The 20102-nt window shown below is 38.0% G+C and overlaps 2 protein-coding genes across 2 annotated transcripts; one reads left to right on the top strand and one right to left on the bottom strand.

Moving 5' to 3' along the window:
* Window positions 1-742: 742 nt before the first annotated feature.
* On the bottom strand, window positions 743-8501 carry rhebl1 (Ras homolog, mTORC1 binding like 1). Its single transcript, XM_028446235.1, has 8 exons — window positions 8030-8501; window positions 6116-6187; window positions 5958-6025; window positions 5679-5761; window positions 5395-5451; window positions 5265-5312; window positions 3408-3489; window positions 743-3299 (listed from the first exon to the last, which is right to left on the bottom strand). The coding sequence occupies exons 1-8, from the start codon at window positions 8079-8081 to the stop codon at window positions 3207-3209; spliced, it is 555 nt and encodes a 184-aa protein (XP_028302036.1). The 5' UTR covers window positions 8082-8501; the 3' UTR covers window positions 743-3206.
* A 2577-nt stretch (window positions 8502-11078) lies between these two features.
* On the top strand, window positions 11079-19442 carry LOC114463383 (zinc finger protein Eos-like). Its single transcript, XM_028446919.1, has 8 exons — window positions 11079-11198; window positions 12964-13021; window positions 13473-13577; window positions 14591-14845; window positions 16007-16174; window positions 16439-16588; window positions 17560-17691; window positions 17909-19442. The coding sequence occupies exons 2-8, from the start codon at window positions 12982-12984 to the stop codon at window positions 18769-18771; spliced, it is 1713 nt and encodes a 570-aa protein (XP_028302720.1). The 5' UTR covers window positions 11079-11198; window positions 12964-12981; the 3' UTR covers window positions 18772-19442.
* Window positions 19443-20102: the final 660 nt, after the last annotated feature.

Here is a 20102-nt window from a genome sequence, read left to right as displayed (position 1 = left end):
ATAATAATAATCACATATGTTGTATCTCTATCTTATTAATTTCAGGTTTTCCTTTTTTTTTTTTTTTTTTAACTTTCTTTAAAAAAAAAAGGGGGGGGGGGGGGGGGTGGCATTCATAATTATAATCATAAAGGTCCATTATCCTTAAAAAGACAACAAAAATACTCTTTTTTAAACATATCCCAGTGAGTATCCTTTCATTCCCCAATCATAGTGTTCTTTTCCTTAATTTTAAAATTATTTATCAATTATTGTGAGAATAATTTGTGAGAAAAAGTTTTCAACCCTTTTGGAGTTACCTGGATACCTATAGCTTGGTCATAACAAGATCTCATCTAAATTACAACCACAGCCTAATAAAGTCTTCTTAAACTAATACTTCATAAAGAATTGTATTGCACTGTTCATGCTTACAAAATGTGTTCAATAAAAAAAAGGAAACATCTTGCTCCAAAAATTCCATAGGACCCTTGATCTGAGTATTTATCATTTAATATTGTCCAATTCATTTATATTATATACCCACAACAATTACAACAGGGTGTATTTCATGAACTTTATAAAAAAACAAACTTTCCTTGTTATTTTGTTCCTCATTTTGGAACATTTGTAAACCTCAGCTGATTTTAAACTGTGTGTAGACTGTCCTTTCAAGCTGTTCATTTTACTATTTGTTCTTATAGTGTTGTTGAGCCAATAACTGAATCTGAAATTAGGTTGAATTCAAGACAAACGACTCCAATTAGCAATCACATCAAATGAGTAACAGATTTATGTATTTACAAAACTGTTTACAGCAATATTTCTGTGGATCAAGTGTTGAAACACAGGCAGATGTTGGTGTTGAACAACACCAGTCCCAATGGTGTTGCATGAACAGGAGGCAGGAAAGAAACCCCTTAAAGAGCACCTTGGGTCATGAGAGGGATCAGATAAGGTAGTCTGAAGAACTGTAAGGCACAAGACACAGCATCACCAGCTTCTGTTCAACCATCATCAATCAAACCACGAGTCCGCAAAGCACTTCAAAAATGATACAATCATAGAAATACACAGAAGAAAGGACAAGAACCCAGGGAGAACACCACCAATTCAGCCACCATCTTACTCAGGACTAAGTACGTGTAGCAACCAGCTTCTGTCCACGAAAATAATCAGGATAACTATTAAAAATAATCAAATTAAAGAGCAATGTTGTGATATTTAACAATATGCAAAACTTGCAGTGATAGTAATGAAAAAAATAAGTGTTGAGTAGTTTTATTCACATAACTCAAATAATATCTAATATTGTTAAAAACAGCATTGAAAGCAGTGTTTACCTATATAACAGATGTTACCGTATCATGTATAATGCATATAATTATTGTACCATAATATCAATTCTGTATTATAGTATAAATATATTATAGGTTTCTTCCCTATACTACCAGCAGTTATCTCTGAAGCCTCATTGCACTCACTCAATCACTATGACTCAACACCTACACACCCATATTTTGTTGATACCACATAAAAGCTCAGAAATTACAGTTGCAGGGGTTGGTCTGTGGTGTGACTGAAAACTGGCCCAAACTTCTTGCACCAACCAAACTATTGTACAGAGTAACGCCCAGCCCAAGAAGATAAAATGTTAACTCCCAATTCTCCGGACACACTCGTGCTTCTGATACTCGCCTGTGTGTGAGCTGTTGTTTGCAGGAACAGCAGGCCTGCTACTAAATTTTACCTGTGACTAACACAGAATAAACTACACCGAGAAATAGAATTACTCTCATCTTCTTTCCACAAAGCTGTTCAATTAAAAGATCTGGGAAGATGGTAGAGAAAACCTTATATGTATTGTATCTATAGCCCATTTACGTATTGCATTATATCATTTGCTTCTTAAAATTGCAAGTATTTATATTTAGCTATATAACAGCATTAATTAAATGGTTCTTTAATGTGATAGTTGCCCCATTTCTTCACATGCACAGAAACTGGTAACTGTGCGTAAGTCCCGAGTAAGATGGCGTCCCTTTCAACCAATCCCTGCGAATAGTTTCTATATCTATAGATTTTTTTTTTCTATAGGCACAATTATCCACTACAGGTGAAACAATATCAAATTAATAATCAGAGAAAATGCCATTTTAATAGGGCAAAAAGGATGAATGAACTCTATCATTGAGAAAATGCTAATGTCCATCAAAAGAAATCAACAACCTTCATGCAACGACTTTCTTTGCAGTCTGCACAAAATCAAAGTTCAATAAGTATCAAGCTAACTCTGCTGCTTTTAACCATTTAGTGTAAATAATAGAATGCATTGCTAAAATGAAATTAAAAATTCATGTTAACTTAAAAACCATAATGCATTCAAAAACATGTAATCTACCTAGGATACTGAAAGGAAAGTAGATCCGCATCACTTACGATGTTTCAAAAATATTTAAATCAAAGACTAGAAATGTATTAAAATAAAATAAAGGCCATATCAGGTATAAGCAAATGTCTATACCAAACTAAACTTGTGTCTGAAAGCACAACATCCAAATTACAGGCAAGTAAAAAATAAAACAGTAGAATCAAATGGAGCTGAGTGTGAGCAGTGGAAAACAGACGAGCAGACGTCCGTCACAGAAACGCAGCCCCAAAGTGAGAGGCACCTGAAGATGGTTGGATTCTCTTTTAATTAAAAAAAAAAAGAAAAAAAAGGTGTTATCTGGGAAAGTGTGATGAGATCTCAATCGATCCAAGAAATCCACTATTTGTGACAAATAGTGACAGCTTAGCAGCACATTTAAAGCAATGTGGACTGTGATTCTACATCAATGGATGTGATGAGGTTCCTGAAACAGCACTGACTGTACATTAACTCTACTAAGGATTTGTTAAAAAAAAAAAAAAACAGTGAAATCCTTTAAACTAAATGTCGAACAATCTTGTTTTGTTTGTTCTGCAAGTTGGACTGAAATATTTTTTTTTTAATGAGGCCCACGCAGAGCTTCCATTTCAAAATCTAACCAAAATGACGGCTGAAGGAGCTTTTTATCCCCATCTGATGGAGCTTGCTTTGGGATGTTAATTAATCCGTTTTCCAAGTGGAGCAGAAACATTTCAATGCGTTGGTTTCAATGATGACGAGGTCACGATGGGCGAGCTTTCAAGGTTGGGCCTCTGGTCTTCAGTAACTTAAGCTTACTGATGTCCGGGAAGAGCTTTCACATCACAGCGCATTTCTTCTCTTCCGGAGGAGCATTTCCATCAGCTTTCTCCATCTCCAAGATAATCCTCTTGAAGACCTCCACAGCAGTCTGCATTGCAACAAGAGCATCAGAAGGGGAGTCTCTAGCATTAACAGTACGAGAATCCCATTTATGAAAGAACAGCCAGTGTTGGTTTTTAAATGCATCAATCCCTACCTCATTCTCCTTAGCTGAGGACTCCATAAAGGCAGCACCCCACGAATCAGCAAGTTTTTTCCCCTCCTCAGTCTTGATGACTCTGCCAAAAAAATTTGTGACTGATCAATAATAACAATCACTAATGCCTGTCCTAAAATAAAACCTCCTTAGTGATAAAAGGTTATCCGCCATCTTTAAAAAGAATCCCTCTGTACATGTAATATATTGTAGATGAGCATTCCTTTGATTAAAACCAACAGTTACAGGATGTGTTGTCAAAACATATAACAAATATTCCCTTGATGTATCCCCGTCTGAAATGTCTTCCCAGCAAAGTAAGCAATCATCAGCCCACTAGCTTAGAACCAGGGTGAACCAGGTGTCTCTAAACAGTTGTGAGACCATGGAAAAAAAAAAAAAAAAAAAAGTGTTCAGCTCAGTTGCAGCTGGAAATTCTCTGCCCACACAGATGGTACAGAGTGGACTGCACAATGGATAGAGTCAACATCATACAGTCCAAAGTGTGCCATGATTAAAAACCTTCATGCCATTTCATTCTTGCAGCTTTTATTATGTTGCACTGTTTTTAAACTTTTTACCATGCTGCATACTGGGAGGAGAGAAAACTTCCATTACATAAATCATAGTAGTTTCCCTGCTTCCCCCACAAACAAAAAATCTATGCAATCCTGGGCCAGTCTGGGCTTTGTCGAATAGCTCTAAGTTTGTTGTGAGTTTGGATGTCTGCCGTTACCAGGGGGCTGGAGAAGCTACAAACCCATGAGAATGGAGAAGGGTTCCCATAGCCTCTACGGTCATTACTGTCACATTCAGCTTGCCCTTAACCTTCCATTACTGTTTCCTGCCTCTTAGTAAAATCCTGCCCAATCGCAAACCTCAGTGTCTGCTTGAGTAAATCCTTCAGGGTCCACGTGTGTGTGTGTTGTGACGAAATGAACATTTGTTGTTAACTAAATAACATATTTTTCAATGTGGGCCAAAAAATGCCCAAAATGTTAATTGTTTTAAACCTAAACCTTTTTTTTTTTCATTTAAAGACCGTGTAAAGCAAATTCAGCCATTTTCTTCTAAACATATTAAATAGGTCATAAATATATTCCCTAAACATGTAAAAAGCCACTCAACCATTTAATAATGTATTTGTGGGGCTAGGCTTCACAAAGTGTGTTTCAAATTTCTGTGTTCAGGATTTAATGGGCGGGTCAGAAATCATAGCTGCGTTACGTAACGCAACGCCACCCTCATTAGCATAAACCCGACCCTGCTACTGAAGCACACCAAACTTCCGCGGCCTCTAGCGGGTGCAATTTGGCCCCTACCCAAAAACAAATAACATATTCAGACTCTGGGGAATAAAACGCGACCGCTGGTGCCACGTTTTCCATGAAATTAGCACTTTTTTTGCACCACGATTGTGTGTTTTGCCTCTAGCGGGCGCAGTTCTGACCCTACTTGGGAGAGATGCACATATTCGGACTCGGGCGGAGCAGACCTTTCCGCTGACATCGTTTGGCCGGATCCAAGAACTTTTTGAAAACCAATGGGAGAAGCACTATCGACGCTGGAGCCGCATTTTACATTGCTCTCTCCCATAGACACAGTACACGGAAGAGGCGCACTTTGTGGGCGTGGTTCCAGCGCCTCTAACTGACACGCCCCCAGCATTTCAGAGCAGATAGAAGTGCTTGTTTTTCCATGATTTTGAAACCTAATTTTATATACTAAGTGATTTTTTTCATCTTTCAAATTTGGCTCAGTGGTTAATGACATGTTTCTGTGGTGTAAAAACACAAATGTATTTCTGCTTTACACAGACTTTAATGAAATCCAAGCATTGCAATGAGTCTTAGTTACCTTTCCATGTGAAGATCTTTCTTGTTGCCTACAAGAACTGTTGGGGCCCTTAAAAATACACACAATTGAGTGGTTTAAAAAAAAAAAAAAGAATGAGCAAAAAAAAAATAATGTGAAGATTGAAACTTACTGCATCTGCCCAACCATGTCCAAGAGTTTGTCATGTAGAGCCTTTACAACTTCAAAACTGTGCAGGTGACATGCAACAAAGGAAAGCAGACAATGTCATCAGAGCAAGCCGATGACACTGAGGGTTTGAAGAATAAATCATTACTAAAATGATTGGCCAAAGTGAAAACAAAAAGAAAAACTTGTGAATTCCTTTAAATTATTAAAAATGAATTGTTTAAAATAAGGTTTTAAATAGTTAATATGCCTCATTAGAATGGTGAAAATGTGTGTTAACTATCTTACCTTTTCATGGAGGTGACTGAGTAGACAAGGACATAGCCATGGATGTCCATTGAATGCGATTGGGGGAAAATTGAATATTCATCCTACAGATTCAAACAGAAGTCTTAACTATTGCAGCTACAAAATAAAAGTCTACAGGAAATTTAAAAAATAATCTGTAACAACAGCAGGCAAAGAAGGCTTGCATTTAAAGGAACATGTCAGTGTATGTCACAATTAGAAATACCAAAGTTCACATTTTGGGATTCAACAACACTATTGTCTCAGGCTACAACGTACCTGTCCAGCTGTGTCGACAAGCTGAAGGTTAAAATCCTGACCGTTCACACTGACCATTTTGTTAAAGGCTGCGGGAAAAGGCAATGGAGTTTACAATAAGTGAAATATTTGTGATTATTTCATTTGCTGCAAATCTAGAATCAGAGGACAACACTTACTGTTTTCGATAGTCGGGTCATAGGAGTCAACAAATTGTCCTTCGACAAACTGAATGGTGAGAGATGATTTTCCTGCCCAACACAATAAAACATTATTCTATCATTAAAACATTTGATCACAGACTGTCTGCAAACCAAAAAAGCAACCAATATAATCTGTCAAAAATGACAGTGATTAGAAAACGTAATACACATTTTACGATTAATATTATTAGGGATGTCCCGATACAACTTCTTCACATTCGATTCGATGGCGATATTGCGGCCTTGAGTATTGGTCGATATCGATGCGATACCATATCAGCACGAATCATACATACTTTTACTACTTATTTTGTAGTGTGGAATGTTAGAAAAGGCTTGATCAAGTGATGTTACTCAAACAGAGAACAATAGTCAGCAATTCAAGTTCACTTCAGTTATTTTTTACTGTCAGTAATAGTATATGGTGGGAACAACTGAGGGCGGGGACAAAAACAACAAAGAACGTATCGGAGCGCTTCTATTGGAGATTTAAGATGCAGTGCAATAAAATCCGATATTTGTTTTCTGGCTGATATCGGATCGGGACACCCCTAAATATTATTAACATTATGATATATTGAGGTCTTCATAGAACCTCTGTAATTCATCCTTGCAATCCAACATTTACGCAATGAGAATCAAGGTAAAAAATATTGTGAGATTTCTCTTCAGCAATCTCACAAAGTTCATTACATGTTTGGTTTGCAGCGACCGTTTCCAGAATTGATTTGGTCACTTCTATTTGCCAAAATAAAAGGTCTTAAATAGAGTCCAACCGATTAATCGGGTGGTGATAACATGTAACTGATATTAGAGCTGGGCAATAAATCGAGATTCAAGATAAATAGAGATTTATATTTTGACGATACAGAATTTTATAATCTCGCCTATAACACATTTTTATTTTCAAGCTTATTTTGTATTAAAACATTATTTTTCTCTCAGAACAGTGTGATGGACTGCTGAGTGCATTCCAACCCCATCCTACCCCTAAACAAACCCTACTACAGAACTTACTCACACGTGCTGTCCTTTACAGGAGAAAACCCCAAAAGTAACACAAATGTGCATCATCAAATTAACCAAGAATTGTTTTTCTGGTAAGACTTCAATTTTGAAGTATTAACATAATTAAACAAATCCTGTATTTCTTCCTTGAATGCGTGTATGATTTAATCAAAAACAATAGGAACATTTGTTGTTTTCTTTATCATCTCTATAAACTTTGAAGCTGGGTTAAAAATAAAAGCAATATCTAAAGTCTATTATTTTCCACCCTATTCCTGTGACTAAGAGAAGATCGATGATATGGATTATACTGCACCAAAACAGCTAAAATAACCCCAAATACTCCGATAATGTCTCGATACATACGTAACCAAGTGAATTATCTTCACCTATAAGTTAATTATTAACTTAAAACGTATCTACATGGGTGGTGACGGAGAAGTGTGCGAATTTGTGACAGCACTTTTATTTATTTATTTATTTTTTGCACAGATCCAAAATTACCACAGGCACCAGACACAACATAACCAAGTACACACTAAAATCTTAGAATGAATACTAAAACTACACATCGACATCAACACTGCTCTGAAGTCATGTCACCAATCATACAAAATAAGACTCAGCCGTTGTTCTTATTCTATAAAAAAAAAAATGCAGCTCAAAAGGACACGTGTTGCTCTGTTCACTACAGTGCAAACAGGTTGAGTTTACAGTGGATTAATAATCAACTCTGTGGCAAACGGGTGACTGTAAACACCGTGAACAAACGGTAAACCGGTGTCACCGTGTAAAAAGCCCGGAGCCACCAGCGACAACAAAGCCAACATGTTAGCGCGTTAGCCGCACGTTAGCTCTGCGTCCGCCGGGCGCTGCACTCACCTACAGACCGGTACCCTATGACGGCGATCTTTCGGTATTTCGGTTGAGGCATGGCGGTGAAGGCGATGTGCAGTGGGCTGTGATCGCGTCGCGGACCTGATGGAAGTCACCGAACAAACTTTATAACGCCACGTTCGTCAGTCGTCACGTGACAACAACAAACTTTTCGGAGCCGCCACTGGAGCTCTGAGCTGGGCCTCGAGCCGGAGTTTAAAGAGTTCAAACTCCCTCAAATACGGGTCGCAGTTTCCGCTAAACCTCCGTCTGTCCGTGTACAGCACAGTCCTGGTTGTCAGCAGAATATCGGCGGGGGATAAAAATACGATTTATCGGCTTTTGGGAAAACGGAAGGAAAAGCACTCGTTCAACGCGGTCACTATCCGCGAGTCAAACTGACGGAAATTGTAATTGTGTAAGAGCTCAGCGTCGTAAAACTAGACGAGACGTCACCGCTGACACGGCCTCTCATCAGCAGGGGTCACCCTCCGTAAAGCCCAGCGTGTTACCAGCAGGTTCCCGCCGGCCTATGTGGATTATTCCAGGCCGAGGAAGGCCGCTCTGTCCGGGCAGAGGAAACATCCAAAGTCCTCCAGACCAACATGAAGCTTCTCCACTCTTTCCATAATTCCCCTCACTGTTATGGAGATATATTTGAGTGCTTGTTCTTTAATTAAAAGTTTCAACAATATTAATAATATATTAAATGGAAAAAAAAAATTCACTTAAATTTACAAAAAAAAAAAAAAAAAAGGTAAAAGAAAAACTTTTTATGGATGGTGGCGATGGAAACATTCTACACAACCACACTGATTCCTGTGAAAAATGTCAGATAATTTGACAATATGACCAGATTGTGAAGGCTCTCTATGATTAAACAAGATTTAATAATTCCAAAGTTATGCCTAAATTAAGACAGATTTGTATTAATTATGTTGAATTTTGTAACTTTAAATGTAATAACAAATTCACAAGAAACACTTTTTCTAGTTCCTGTTCCACTAACTCTGCAAACATAAATTCCATCCTCAATTATTTGAAATTGGGCAAAAGGAAGAAGATAAGATGCAAATACTTAGTTTATTCATTTTTGCCCCAAGTGAAATAACTTCAGTTTAACATTATTAATGAAGTTTACCCCACAAAAGACAGAAATTTTATTTGAATGTTGGTTACTGTGTATTTTGTGTGGGGATGTCCCGACCTGATATTGATATCGGTCCGATATCAGCCAAAAAACTAACATCAGATTTTAATGGACCGCATCTAAAATTTCCGATATATATTATATTATATTTATTCAATTGTAGAATACTGTAGATATTATGTTGAAGGTTAAAATGTATGTAACCAATTGGTTAATAATAAATGTGTCAGTTTTTCTCATATCTACTGTTACTGACTATTGTTCTCTGTTTGAGTAACATCACTTGATCAAGCCTTTTCTAACATTCCACACTGCAAATTAAATAATAAAAGTATGTATGATTTGTGCTAATATCATATCGGATCGACTTTGGTATCGGCCAGTACTCAAGGCTGCAATATTGGTATCGTATCGGAAGTGAAAAAGTTGTATCAGGACATCCCTAATTTTGTGAAGTCGGGACTAACATAGTGCAGAGTTTTTGGAGCGATGTTCAGATTTGGTTTCAATCTAAAGGGATTCAACTTAATATGTTTGCTGTATCAGATTTGAAATTTGGCTTGTTTGTTAATGATAATATGACTGATTTTGGGTTGAATAATATTGTTTTGTTATGTAAATACAATATTCATGAATTGTGTTTCTTTAAATCTAAGCCTAAACCACTGGAGGAACGAGCTTGAACTTTTTGCTGATTCTTTATCATAGGTCGAGAGGGATATAAACGTAAACAAGCTCGTCCACTCTGATCTTTGATATTTTCGACCAGCGTTTGTAATTTTATTCCAGAGATCTTTAGTGTTTTAATACTGTTAATATTATTAATATTACACATATTCTGACTTGAGGAGGGACAAGGGCTTTCCGCTGAAGCCACTTTTGGCCAATCCGAGCACTTTTAAAAACCGATGGGAGCAGCTCAACAGCAGTATTGAAGCAAGGCAGACCCCTCGCTTCCACACAGGTGACCCCTAGTTCTACCGGGGAATGATGCACATATCTGAGCACTTTTGTAAAACCGATGAGAGAAGCAGTATTAAAGCGACAGACCTCTGTTTCCACAAGCTTTTAACTTGTGATTATGTATTTTTTTCTGTATTTACCTTTCTTATTGTTTGTTTCTTTTTTGAAATTGTGTAATTGTTTTAACAACTGTAAAGTCTTTATTACTGATGGGACAAGCGAGATTTCCGAGTATGAAAAGGACAGTATGAGTTTTCACTTTGAAAAAGGTAAATTTATGAGGTACACCATTCACTAACCAGGCACATAATTATTTTTTATTAAGCTTTTATTTTAAATAGATTTACAATTTTGAAGGAGGTGCACAAGATGCACACGAAACAGACCAAAAAGTGAATTCGCACTGATCAGCTGATTGGTCACTGTTTAAAAAGTCAGGGAAAAAACCTGAATTTTCAGCTCGTGTGCAGCATTAGCTATTTCTGCCTTGGAGACCGATGCCACGTTTCCACAAAAAATATTTCAAGGAATCAATGCTCTAACGGTAAAAAAATAAATAATCTAAATCTCTGTCAGAGTCATTGTCAGCCAAGGCGAATTTATCCTTCTTGACCTTTGAACTCACGCGTGAGCACTGAACGAGATTTCCGAATGTGAAAAGGCTTATTATGACTTTCTATCTCATAATTATGACTTTACTAACTCATAATTATGACATTCTGTCTCTTAATTATGACTTTACTAACTCATATTCATGACTTTCTATCTCATAAACATGACAACTAATTAATAATAATTATGATTATTAATCATTATGATTTTATTTATTTTTTAGTGGCGGAAAAGGGCTTCCATAAGTTTTTCATAAAATGTGGCTTTATTAAAATATGTATAATAGGTCGGTCTGCATGCTATGTTTGTCACATTTCCCTCAGTTGCACGCGCCTTAGCTAACCCGGAAGTCCTTGAACGCAGCAGTGAAGCCTTGTCAGCGATGTTACCGTGATTAGCAGGCTGATGAAAGCACACAATACCTTCACCGAGCGACTCTTTAAGCGACAGGTAACAGATATTGCACAGTACAATGTATCAACTATCAAAGTATGTACAGGTGTCTGTTTACAGGTGTACACTGTACGGTTTACCGTATTAACGGCGAACAGTTAGCAGCTAGCAGGTCCTTTGGTTTGAGTGGTGGCGGCTGCCATAGCAACCGGCGAGGAAACATGGACCGTCTGTTCAGGCCAGCGTGAAGTTGTTGTGCTAGCTTTATACACGGATGGATAGCAGAGTGAGATAGCTCTACTGTCAGTTCATGTCATGGATAAACACTAAGCGCCTTTGCACTAATTGTGCTTTGACTCTTATTTTTGCGTTGTTTAGCGGTGGGTTTCTGTTGCTGGAATGCTGTACAGCCTTGGAAAGTGGAGCAGACATGATTTCATCACATGCTAACGTTAGCAGTTCATGCCGTAACCACGACCTGGATGGATTGTGAAAGCTTTTTTCCTAAAGGCTCTGAACTATGGGCAAAAATGACATTTTTCTCACTAGTAGCCAACTTTATTTATATATCACTTTTCAAAACACATGTTACAGAGTGCTTTCCAAAGGCATTATACACATTATATACATTAAAAATAAAAGGTATATTTAAGTTGCTTTGCCAATGTTATTATAGGCAGAGATGTTAAGAGTACTGATAATCCTACTCCTATCCTGACTTCATTGAAATAGTACTCAAGTACAAGTAAGTCAAACATAAAACACTCAAGTACAAGTAAAAAGTAGCTCAATGAAATAGTACTCAAAGTAAAAGTTACTATAGTTACTTTCACCTCCACCACGTTTATTCTTTGTAATAAATCTTGCTACGGTTCCCTTGCATACAGTAAACATCTTGTGTATAAACTTAAAAAGGAAGAGACCAAATCTTGCACAATTGTAACTTCATTTATTGTATTAATATATAATAATAATAATGCATTGGATTTTTATACAGCGCTATATCATAGACACTCAAAATGCTTTACAGAAATAAGGCATCATTCTTTCATTCCACACTTAGTGGTGGTAAGCTACTATTGTAGCCACAGATGTCCTGGGAAAGACTGACAGAAGCGAGGCTGCCAAAGTGCACCATCAGCCCCTCCGACCACCACCAACACTCACTCACACACTACATTCATACTAGGAAATGTGGGTGAAGTGCCTTGCCCAATGACTATATATAATATTGCATTATGATACTGTCGCCTTTCCTATGTCAGAAAGCTGCAGCCATTGGTTTGTTGTCTGTTGATCATTTTAAAACAAGAAATAATAACTTACTCAGTAGCAGTTGGGTCTAAAAATGTACGGTAACCAATTAATTTACTTATTTTAAAGTGTTCCTAAGTAAAAGTAAAATTACTGTTTTAGAAATACATGTATATATTGAAATATACTCAAGTACCCATAAAAGCAACTCAATTAGAATAACGTGAGTACTTGTAATCCGTTACTTTCACCTCTGATTATAGGTTAATTACAGAGTGTGTGGTTCAGGCTGTCAGGACTTGGTTGATAAATCAGATGTTAGTTATTTTAGATTTTATTATCAAAGGTGCTTATTTAGACCAGCTTCAGAGAAAATGAAATCAACAAATCAGAATTTTCTTTACCACATTTCTGCTCAAGCCGTTTGACATCATAAAAGTACATCTCAAAGGTTTTAGGAAATAAATTCTAATACAAAACAAGACCGTCTCATGCTAGCATCCTGAGCAGAATAACATTTGTTCAGTGGTTATGTTTGGGTGACATGCAGATGTATTTTTCCTTCCAGTCTTCTGGTTGATCTAGCATGGAGGTTGATGACTGCAATGAACAACCTTATATATCAGGTATGAGTCATGAGTGTTTTCCTTATACTTTATTATTATTATTGTTATTATTATTATTATAGAACAAAACATTGTCTGCAGACACATCGCACAAATTTAGTCATCAAAAGGTTCAGAATACACAGGACATATCTGATCTCTTCTGGAGTTTTCATAAGTTTAACTGGTATTGAATAATTGGCAAATGGGAAAAAAAATCCCCACTCAAACCTTTTGGTAATTGGTTATACTCAATGTTATACTGACTCTGAGGAGTTATATTGACTGTGACATCATCAGGAAAGATAAACGATAACTTTGTGACTACTGTATTTCCTTTCCTACCTGTTGCACATGCACCCTCACGAGCATTTTCTTCAGGAAATGCAAATCATTTAGTTAGCATTGGTTATCATCTCAAGAATGTTGGTTGTTCAGTAAGAGATTGACCTTGTCCTTCAATTGTTTGCAGCAAATGGAGACACTTCAATGGAGAGAGAGTTTTCTGGAGCACTTGGAGGTCCAACAATGAGCACCCCAAATAGCAAGGAGAACTCTCCCAGGCGTTCCCTCAGTGGTGCGTCAGAATTAAAGGAAGCAACATCCCTAGTTCTGGAGAGCCACTATGTGACATTCATTTAGATATCTCTCTGCTGAAATACATCCAAATATAATGAAAGTGCCATCATGCAGATTTGATGAGGTCTAGTAATAAGCTACTCACCACATTTAGGATTGTTATATCAGCGAGACTGTGAAAACGAGCTAAACTTTGGCTCTCCAGGATCAGGTCCATGGAAATCTACTGTTAAATGAACACATGGTTTCAAGGAATATTTTTTGTGACACCTTTAAGTTCAATAGAAATGTATTTAAGTGCTATAAAGTTTAGTTTTCTTTGGTGCTGCGGTTCTTGCTTTGTTTGTAATAACGTGGTTGAATCTAAACTAAGAAGAAATGTATGCGATTTGGGTTTGATACGTTATAGTTATAATTGATCCTACAATTTTGGAAAGTTTGACTATTCTCTTTTATTATGGTGCTGCATTGGTAAGGAATGTATTTGTGTTGTGATTAACAGTAGAGCCTATTCAGGTAGTGTCAAAGTAAAAACTGGCCCTTTTTTTTCAGCTGTGGGCTTTTCTTTGGTTGGTTGAAACATTTAAGTCGGAAACATAAACGCATGAATATGTAGAGTGGATTTAATGATGTGATATGGTCATTTAACATCCTGTTCCACCCCTTCACAATAAATTGCCACCTATGCTTAAAAAATAAGCAAATAGTGGAAAATATTGTTTTTTTTAGGAATGCATGTTTTTGCAATGGGTTTTAGTCTTTTGGGATCTTGTTCCACTGACTGAAGTGAGTGTTCTGGAGGAAGAAACATGCAGAACCATTGTGGTTGTTAATAGTTCTGTTTGAGTAAATTGCCAAGATGTTTGCTACATTAGCTTCATTCATCTCTGTTTTTACCAGTAAAGCTTTATTTCCAAGAAGCTTTGTTGTAACACAAAAATTATTACCCAAACACACATTTCATTAGTTTTTTGCGCTTGGTTTACTCAAACTGCTTTTTTACCATTGCAGCTAACTCCATTAAAGTGGAGCTGTACAGTGATGAAGACCCCGATCGCAGTATCGAAGATGAAAGAGGAGAGCAGGTTGAGGAGGAAGGCTCTGACCACAGATCTGAGCGCGGCAGTCGCTACAGGGAACTGAGGAATCCTGACACGATTTCGGCTGGAGTGAGCACGCTGCAGAATGGAAAGCTGAAGTGTGACATATGTGGAATGATCTGCCTTGGACCGAATGTCCTCATGGTGCACAAACGCAGCCACACAGGTAAACAGGTATTAGTTTAGTTTTAATATGCTTTTATACAATGTGATTTTACACCTAAAATACTGGCAAACAGTTTGTACATAATCTAGGCTCGGCCTTTTAATTGTTCTGTGTTGTTAAAGGGCACATGACAGTTTTGATATCTTATGTTTTTAACACCATCTTATTCAATGACAAAAAGGCTGTTATGCGGTAATAAATCTGCCAAACGATGCTCAGTTTGTCCTTAATCTTTAATTTAACATCTTATTCTTCACTTCTGCCGAGCACGGCTTGAAATCTGGCGATTTGACTGTGACGTCAGCTCAGGAATCCTCAGCTCGTGAGCGATACGTCCGAAGCACACGAAAGTTTGATTTCTGGAGGAGTTCATTTTGAAAATAGTTCCTCTTCATGCTTAGGTGAATCTAAGAATTAATTGGAAATAAACATTCCGCTTGAAGGATTCCTTCAGCCTTATTGATATGAACTCGAGGAATTACACGACTTACTTCGTAATAAGGTAGTGCGCTCTGTGGCTGCTTATATTTTTCCAACCTGGAAACCCACACATAGTGCTCAGGTTTTAGAGTTCACACACAAAGTAATGACGGATGTCTGTTGCATATGCAGACAGATACATATACAGAGTGGAGCTCACGTGCACGCTGATGCACCTATGTTGTTGACAAGTTCCTACAGTTGTCTAATAAAAGCAGGCTTTCCATCAAGCTCCACGTAAATAAGGAAACCCTGTTCACAGAAGTCGTATTACATTGAACTGCTACGCAGTATGGAGCCATCTTTGAGCCAATAGTGATGATGCTATCTAACTCTGTACGTGTTGTCAGTCTGAGTTCTCAGGCTGCAGAGTCTAAAGGAAGCTTCTCTGTTGCGTCACAACCCATATATGGTCATGCTCCGAAAAACAGACAAGAAATGCGCTAAAAGCAACAGTAAAATGCTAAATCTAACATCAAGATGGGCACAATTTCATGGACGCACTATTAAGGACATGTTTTTTCTTGAATTTAGCATCAATATTAAGTTTGGTGTTGTATGCCCTTTACTAGTGTTGGTAAAATACATGGCCACCTTATAGGCCTCAATGTGCAACTCTGTCAATTGTGAAGTCCCATTAGGATACTGTAAATTCAAATAAATGTGTTTGATCCCTCTCAGGTGAGCGGCCCTTTCAGTGCAATCAGTGCGGTGCTTCTTTCACACAAAAGGGCAACTTGCTTCGACATATCAAGTTGCACTCAGGAGAGAAGCCCTTTAAATGTCCATTCTGCAACTATGCCTGTCGGAGGCGAGATGCGCTTAGTGGCCACCTACGTACTCATGCAGGTAAGACATGTTTTAGTCTGATCTGTTGGTGTATTTCTTAAAAATTGGCTTTTGGGAGAAAACTATTTTCACGGCATTTACCTCTTAAACACTGAAAGTGATGCAATGATGCCTAAAATCCATTTTATTGTTAATGCACATTCATCCTCATTAAGGCTAAGGAGATCTGGGATTAATTTGATTTGGTCTTGCACAATTAGTTTGTGACTCTTCAATTGAATGTACAATACAAAAACAACAATTCCTTTTCCACTATGTCTCTAGTGTCTTCTCCAACTGTTGGGAAGCCATTCAAGTGCAATTACTGTGGACGCAGCTACAAGCAACAGAGTACTCTGGAGGAGCACCGGGAGCGCTGCCACAGCTACCTACAGAGCCTGGAGTCCCAGCAGGCAGCCAGTGCTCAGAATCCAGGTATTCTTTGTTGGCATTTTAGCTGTTCAGAGCTTTGCAGTGTCTATAAAACCCTACCAATAAATACTAGTTACATCAAACATAGACCACAGAGAACACCAACAGACCCGAACAAATTTCAAATCACGAGTAAGATGGAAGTTGAACAGTTCGTTTATACCAGTGTTAAAGATTTTTGTCAAGTTTTTACATTTTTTAAAGTGACAATAATGAGACTGACTAAAAAAAAAAAAAAAATGTTAACCAAAACTATATCAAAATATATTTATATCTTTCTCGACTAATAAAAACAAAACTATAATTTCATCACATGTGGTCTTACGCGTTGATCACATCAAATGTGACTTTGTGTATTTACAAACATCATTATCAACTTTGAAGCGTTTCTTCATTCCCTTGCTGATAAGCTGAGTATGTGTTTAATCCTTAGGTTCTCTAGTTACATATGGTATATGTATCCCCCACATTTAACCCACTACACCTGCTAAAAGGTGGCATATACTGTAGTTAACCTGGTGACAGTCAATAAACCACCAACAGAGGTGGGTTGTGCAGCAGAATTCATTGTGTTAACCTGCTGCGTATATTAAAGGTTAACTCACTAGATATTAGCTTATTAGCATTGCTATTGCTATTGCTATTAGTAACATTTCAGCTTTCTTACCATAAGTTTTCTCAGATTTGATTTGGAATTCTTAAAAGTTAAGATCTCTACCATTTTGGGCTGACAAAGTAGGAAGCACATTATATGACATTTGAAAGACAAAGAGTCCGAATGTGGGGCCTTGGATGTGCCTGCACAACTCTTAAAAATGCAATTTATCAAAAAAAAATACTGAAGTACATGTAACAGAGTAAATGTAATACGTTACTAGTACACACCACTGCAAACAACATTATATTTTAGTAAATATAACTAAAACTAAATCAGATATTTTTTCCAAATTAACACTGGTTTATACTTTGTGCAGGAGAGGAGATGAGAGAGCTGGAGTTTACACCAGACTCTCTACTGCAGCCAAACTCAGACAAGATGGCTTTTATAGATCGGCTCGCCCACAGCATCACCAAACGCAAGAGATCCACACCACAAAAATTTGTAGGTGAGCATTTGGTCTCAGTGTGGAAGGTCTGCAATAAACTGCTGCCTAAAATAGGATTAAACAAATACCATTATTAAAGTATGCTGTATATGTACCGTGTTTGTAGTGACTTCCTGGAATTAAAAAAAAAAAAAAGTTTCATAACTTTCTAATTTGCTTGATGCCTGATTTATTTATTTTTTTAACTGTGAAATGACATTTGTCTCTTATGTTGCAGGGCTAAAACACATGAGGCTGGACCTGGCAGATGCACCTTATGCTGGCCTTGATAAAGCCCGTGACTTGAATGCAGTCAACCTTGACGTCACGCACTATACTGGTTTGGCAGGGGAATACACAATAGTAGAACGTAATGGATCAGGAGGCGTATCAGACCAAATAAGGCCCTTACACTTTCTTACCTCAGGGCCTTCCTGTTTGTCAGAACTTGGGGCGATCCAAAGCACAACTCACTTTCCCACTGCTCTGGTCCAAAGGGCTGGCTGCACAGGGACAGGACCTGGGGAGACGGCTGTGGCTGTAGGGGGAAGGGGGGCAGCTGAAGGTCACGAAGACCTGCCTCCTGCTCGATGTCACTTAACCTCACCAAGCAACGGTTGCCAAGATTCTACCGACACCGAAAGCATGTTGGATGAAACGTGTAACAGAACTGCACTGACTCCGACCTTACTGACAAACAACAGCCACCACCTCCTCATCTCTAACGACCACAACCTGGCACACCACAGGAGTCGAGACGCACACAGTCCCAGCCACACCAAAGACCCAGAGAGGAAAACGGAGGACAGGGGCCACTCGGGCCACCCTCCATCCACTTTCATCCCTACCTCAAGCTCACCCACAGCCCCCTCCTCCACCTCAAGGGAGGCGTTTCGAGTGGTTGATGGGGAAGGACGGTCTGTGCGTTCTTTTCGCTGTGAGCACTGCCGCGTGATTTTCTTAGACCACGTCATGTTTACTATCCACATGGGCTGCCATGGGTTTCGCCAGCCTTTTGAGTGTAACATCTGTGGCCACCACAGCCAGGACCGCTATGAGTTTTCTTCACACATTGTCCGTGGAGAGCACATGCTTGACTGAAGATAGGGCAATCTGCTTCATGAGAGCTTTCTTTTTTAACCTTTGTGCTGAGACAAGGACCTGGCTGGGTTTGGTCTGCAAGCGTGCAGAAACCGTCACTGATGTCATGAAAATTAAAGTGAATATGTCATTGGCACAGTTGGCAGCACTACTATAAATGTTACTCCTGTTACCAGATAATGGTAGTAATCTCTTTGTTGCACTTTAAATAGACTATTAAAAAGTTATTAAGTAAATATGAAGAGCCACTGCACTTTCTTTCACTGATGTGCCTTCCTCCAAAGTAAGCCTTGCATTTTTTTGAACTCGAAAACTTTTACTTCAGCTGCACTTTAACAAGAAAACTTTTTTGGAGGAATCCACAGATTTGTATGCCTTTAATCTAAAAATCATCTTTTTCAATGAAAAAACTCCAAAATAAGTTAAGCAAAGTTTCTCTAATGATAAGTTTAATGTGAAAATAAAGAACCATGTTGGTGCAGACCAAAACCACACCAGGTCCAGCACTTTGGGTGGAATTTAACAGATCTGTGAGTTTTATTGTTTCAGATGAGCTTTTGAAGGTAAACTAAAGAAACATATGACAAACTAAAGCCTTTATGTGTACGAATGGACTCATTTTTCTTTTTTGTGACTGCTTTATTCTTCTTCGCACTGATATACTTGTAATTATATTAAAGCTTTTTCAGAGAATTAATCATTGATCTGCACATTTTTCTCTCACTGCAACAACTGTTTGGTGTGGTTGTAGTTTGCCTGAAATTAAAATGCAAACCATTTTTATGTGCTTGCTTTTTTTCCTTTTTTAAGGGTCTTTGCTGGCTAACACACACAAGAATAGACAACCTTTCACTCCCACTCTGCCATATCCAGCGGGGTGTGCAACAAAATGTAAACAAAATGGGTAAAAAAAAAAAAAACACTTTGTCAAAACTAATTTAAAAAAAAACATAAAATTGGCAAAGAAAATATTTGATGTGGAACACCTCATAACAGTTGTGTTTGGAAAAGTGGGAGGAATCTGGAGTACCCGGAGGAAACCCACCCAAGCACAGAGGAAAAAACGCAAATCAATGACCCATTAATTTATCCATCCAACATTATTCCGACCCATTTGCTCCTTTTCAGGGTTGCAGGGATCTGCTGGTGCATATCTCCAGCTATCATCGTGCGCTAGGCAGTGGTACACCCATCACACCCACACGCCAGTTCATCAGAGGGCAACATACGCACAATCACTCATTTATCAAAACATGAAAACTATACAGAAAAGACCTTAGTGACTACCCCAGATCCCCCCTTCCCTTTAATAAATATTAAATTCAAATTGT

The sequence above is a fragment of the Gouania willdenowi genome, chromosome 5 (genome assembly GCF_900634775.1).
Source record: "Gouania willdenowi chromosome 5, fGouWil2.1, whole genome shotgun sequence".
In the NCBI taxonomy this organism is placed as follows: domain Eukaryota; kingdom Metazoa; phylum Chordata; class Actinopteri; order Blenniiformes; family Gobiesocidae; genus Gouania; species Gouania willdenowi.
This window is presented reverse-complemented; position numbering and strand designations above follow the sequence as displayed.

Coding starts and splice junctions, on each gene's coding strand:
- rhebl1 (XM_028446235.1), bottom strand. CDS start 8,081: ATGCCTCAACCGAAATACCGAAAGATCGCCGTCATAGGGTACCGGTCT. Junction 5,452..5,678: donor TCAGTCACCTCCATGAAAAG/GTAAGATAGTTA, acceptor TCACCTGCACAG/TTTTGAAGTTGTAAAGGCTC. Junction 3,300..3,407: donor CCTCAGCTAAGGAGAATGAG/GTAGGGATTGAT, acceptor GTTGCAATGCAG/ACTGCTGTGGAGGTCTTCAA.
- LOC114463383 (XM_028446919.1), top strand. CDS start 12,982: ATGGAGGTTGATGACTGCAATGAACAACCTTATATATCAG. Junction 13,022..13,472: donor TGAACAACCTTATATATCAG/GTATGAGTCATG, acceptor AATTGTTTGCAG/CAAATGGAGACACTTCAATG. Junction 16,589..17,559: donor AGCCAGTGCTCAGAATCCAG/GTATTCTTTGTT, acceptor TACTTTGTGCAG/GAGAGGAGATGAGAGAGCTG.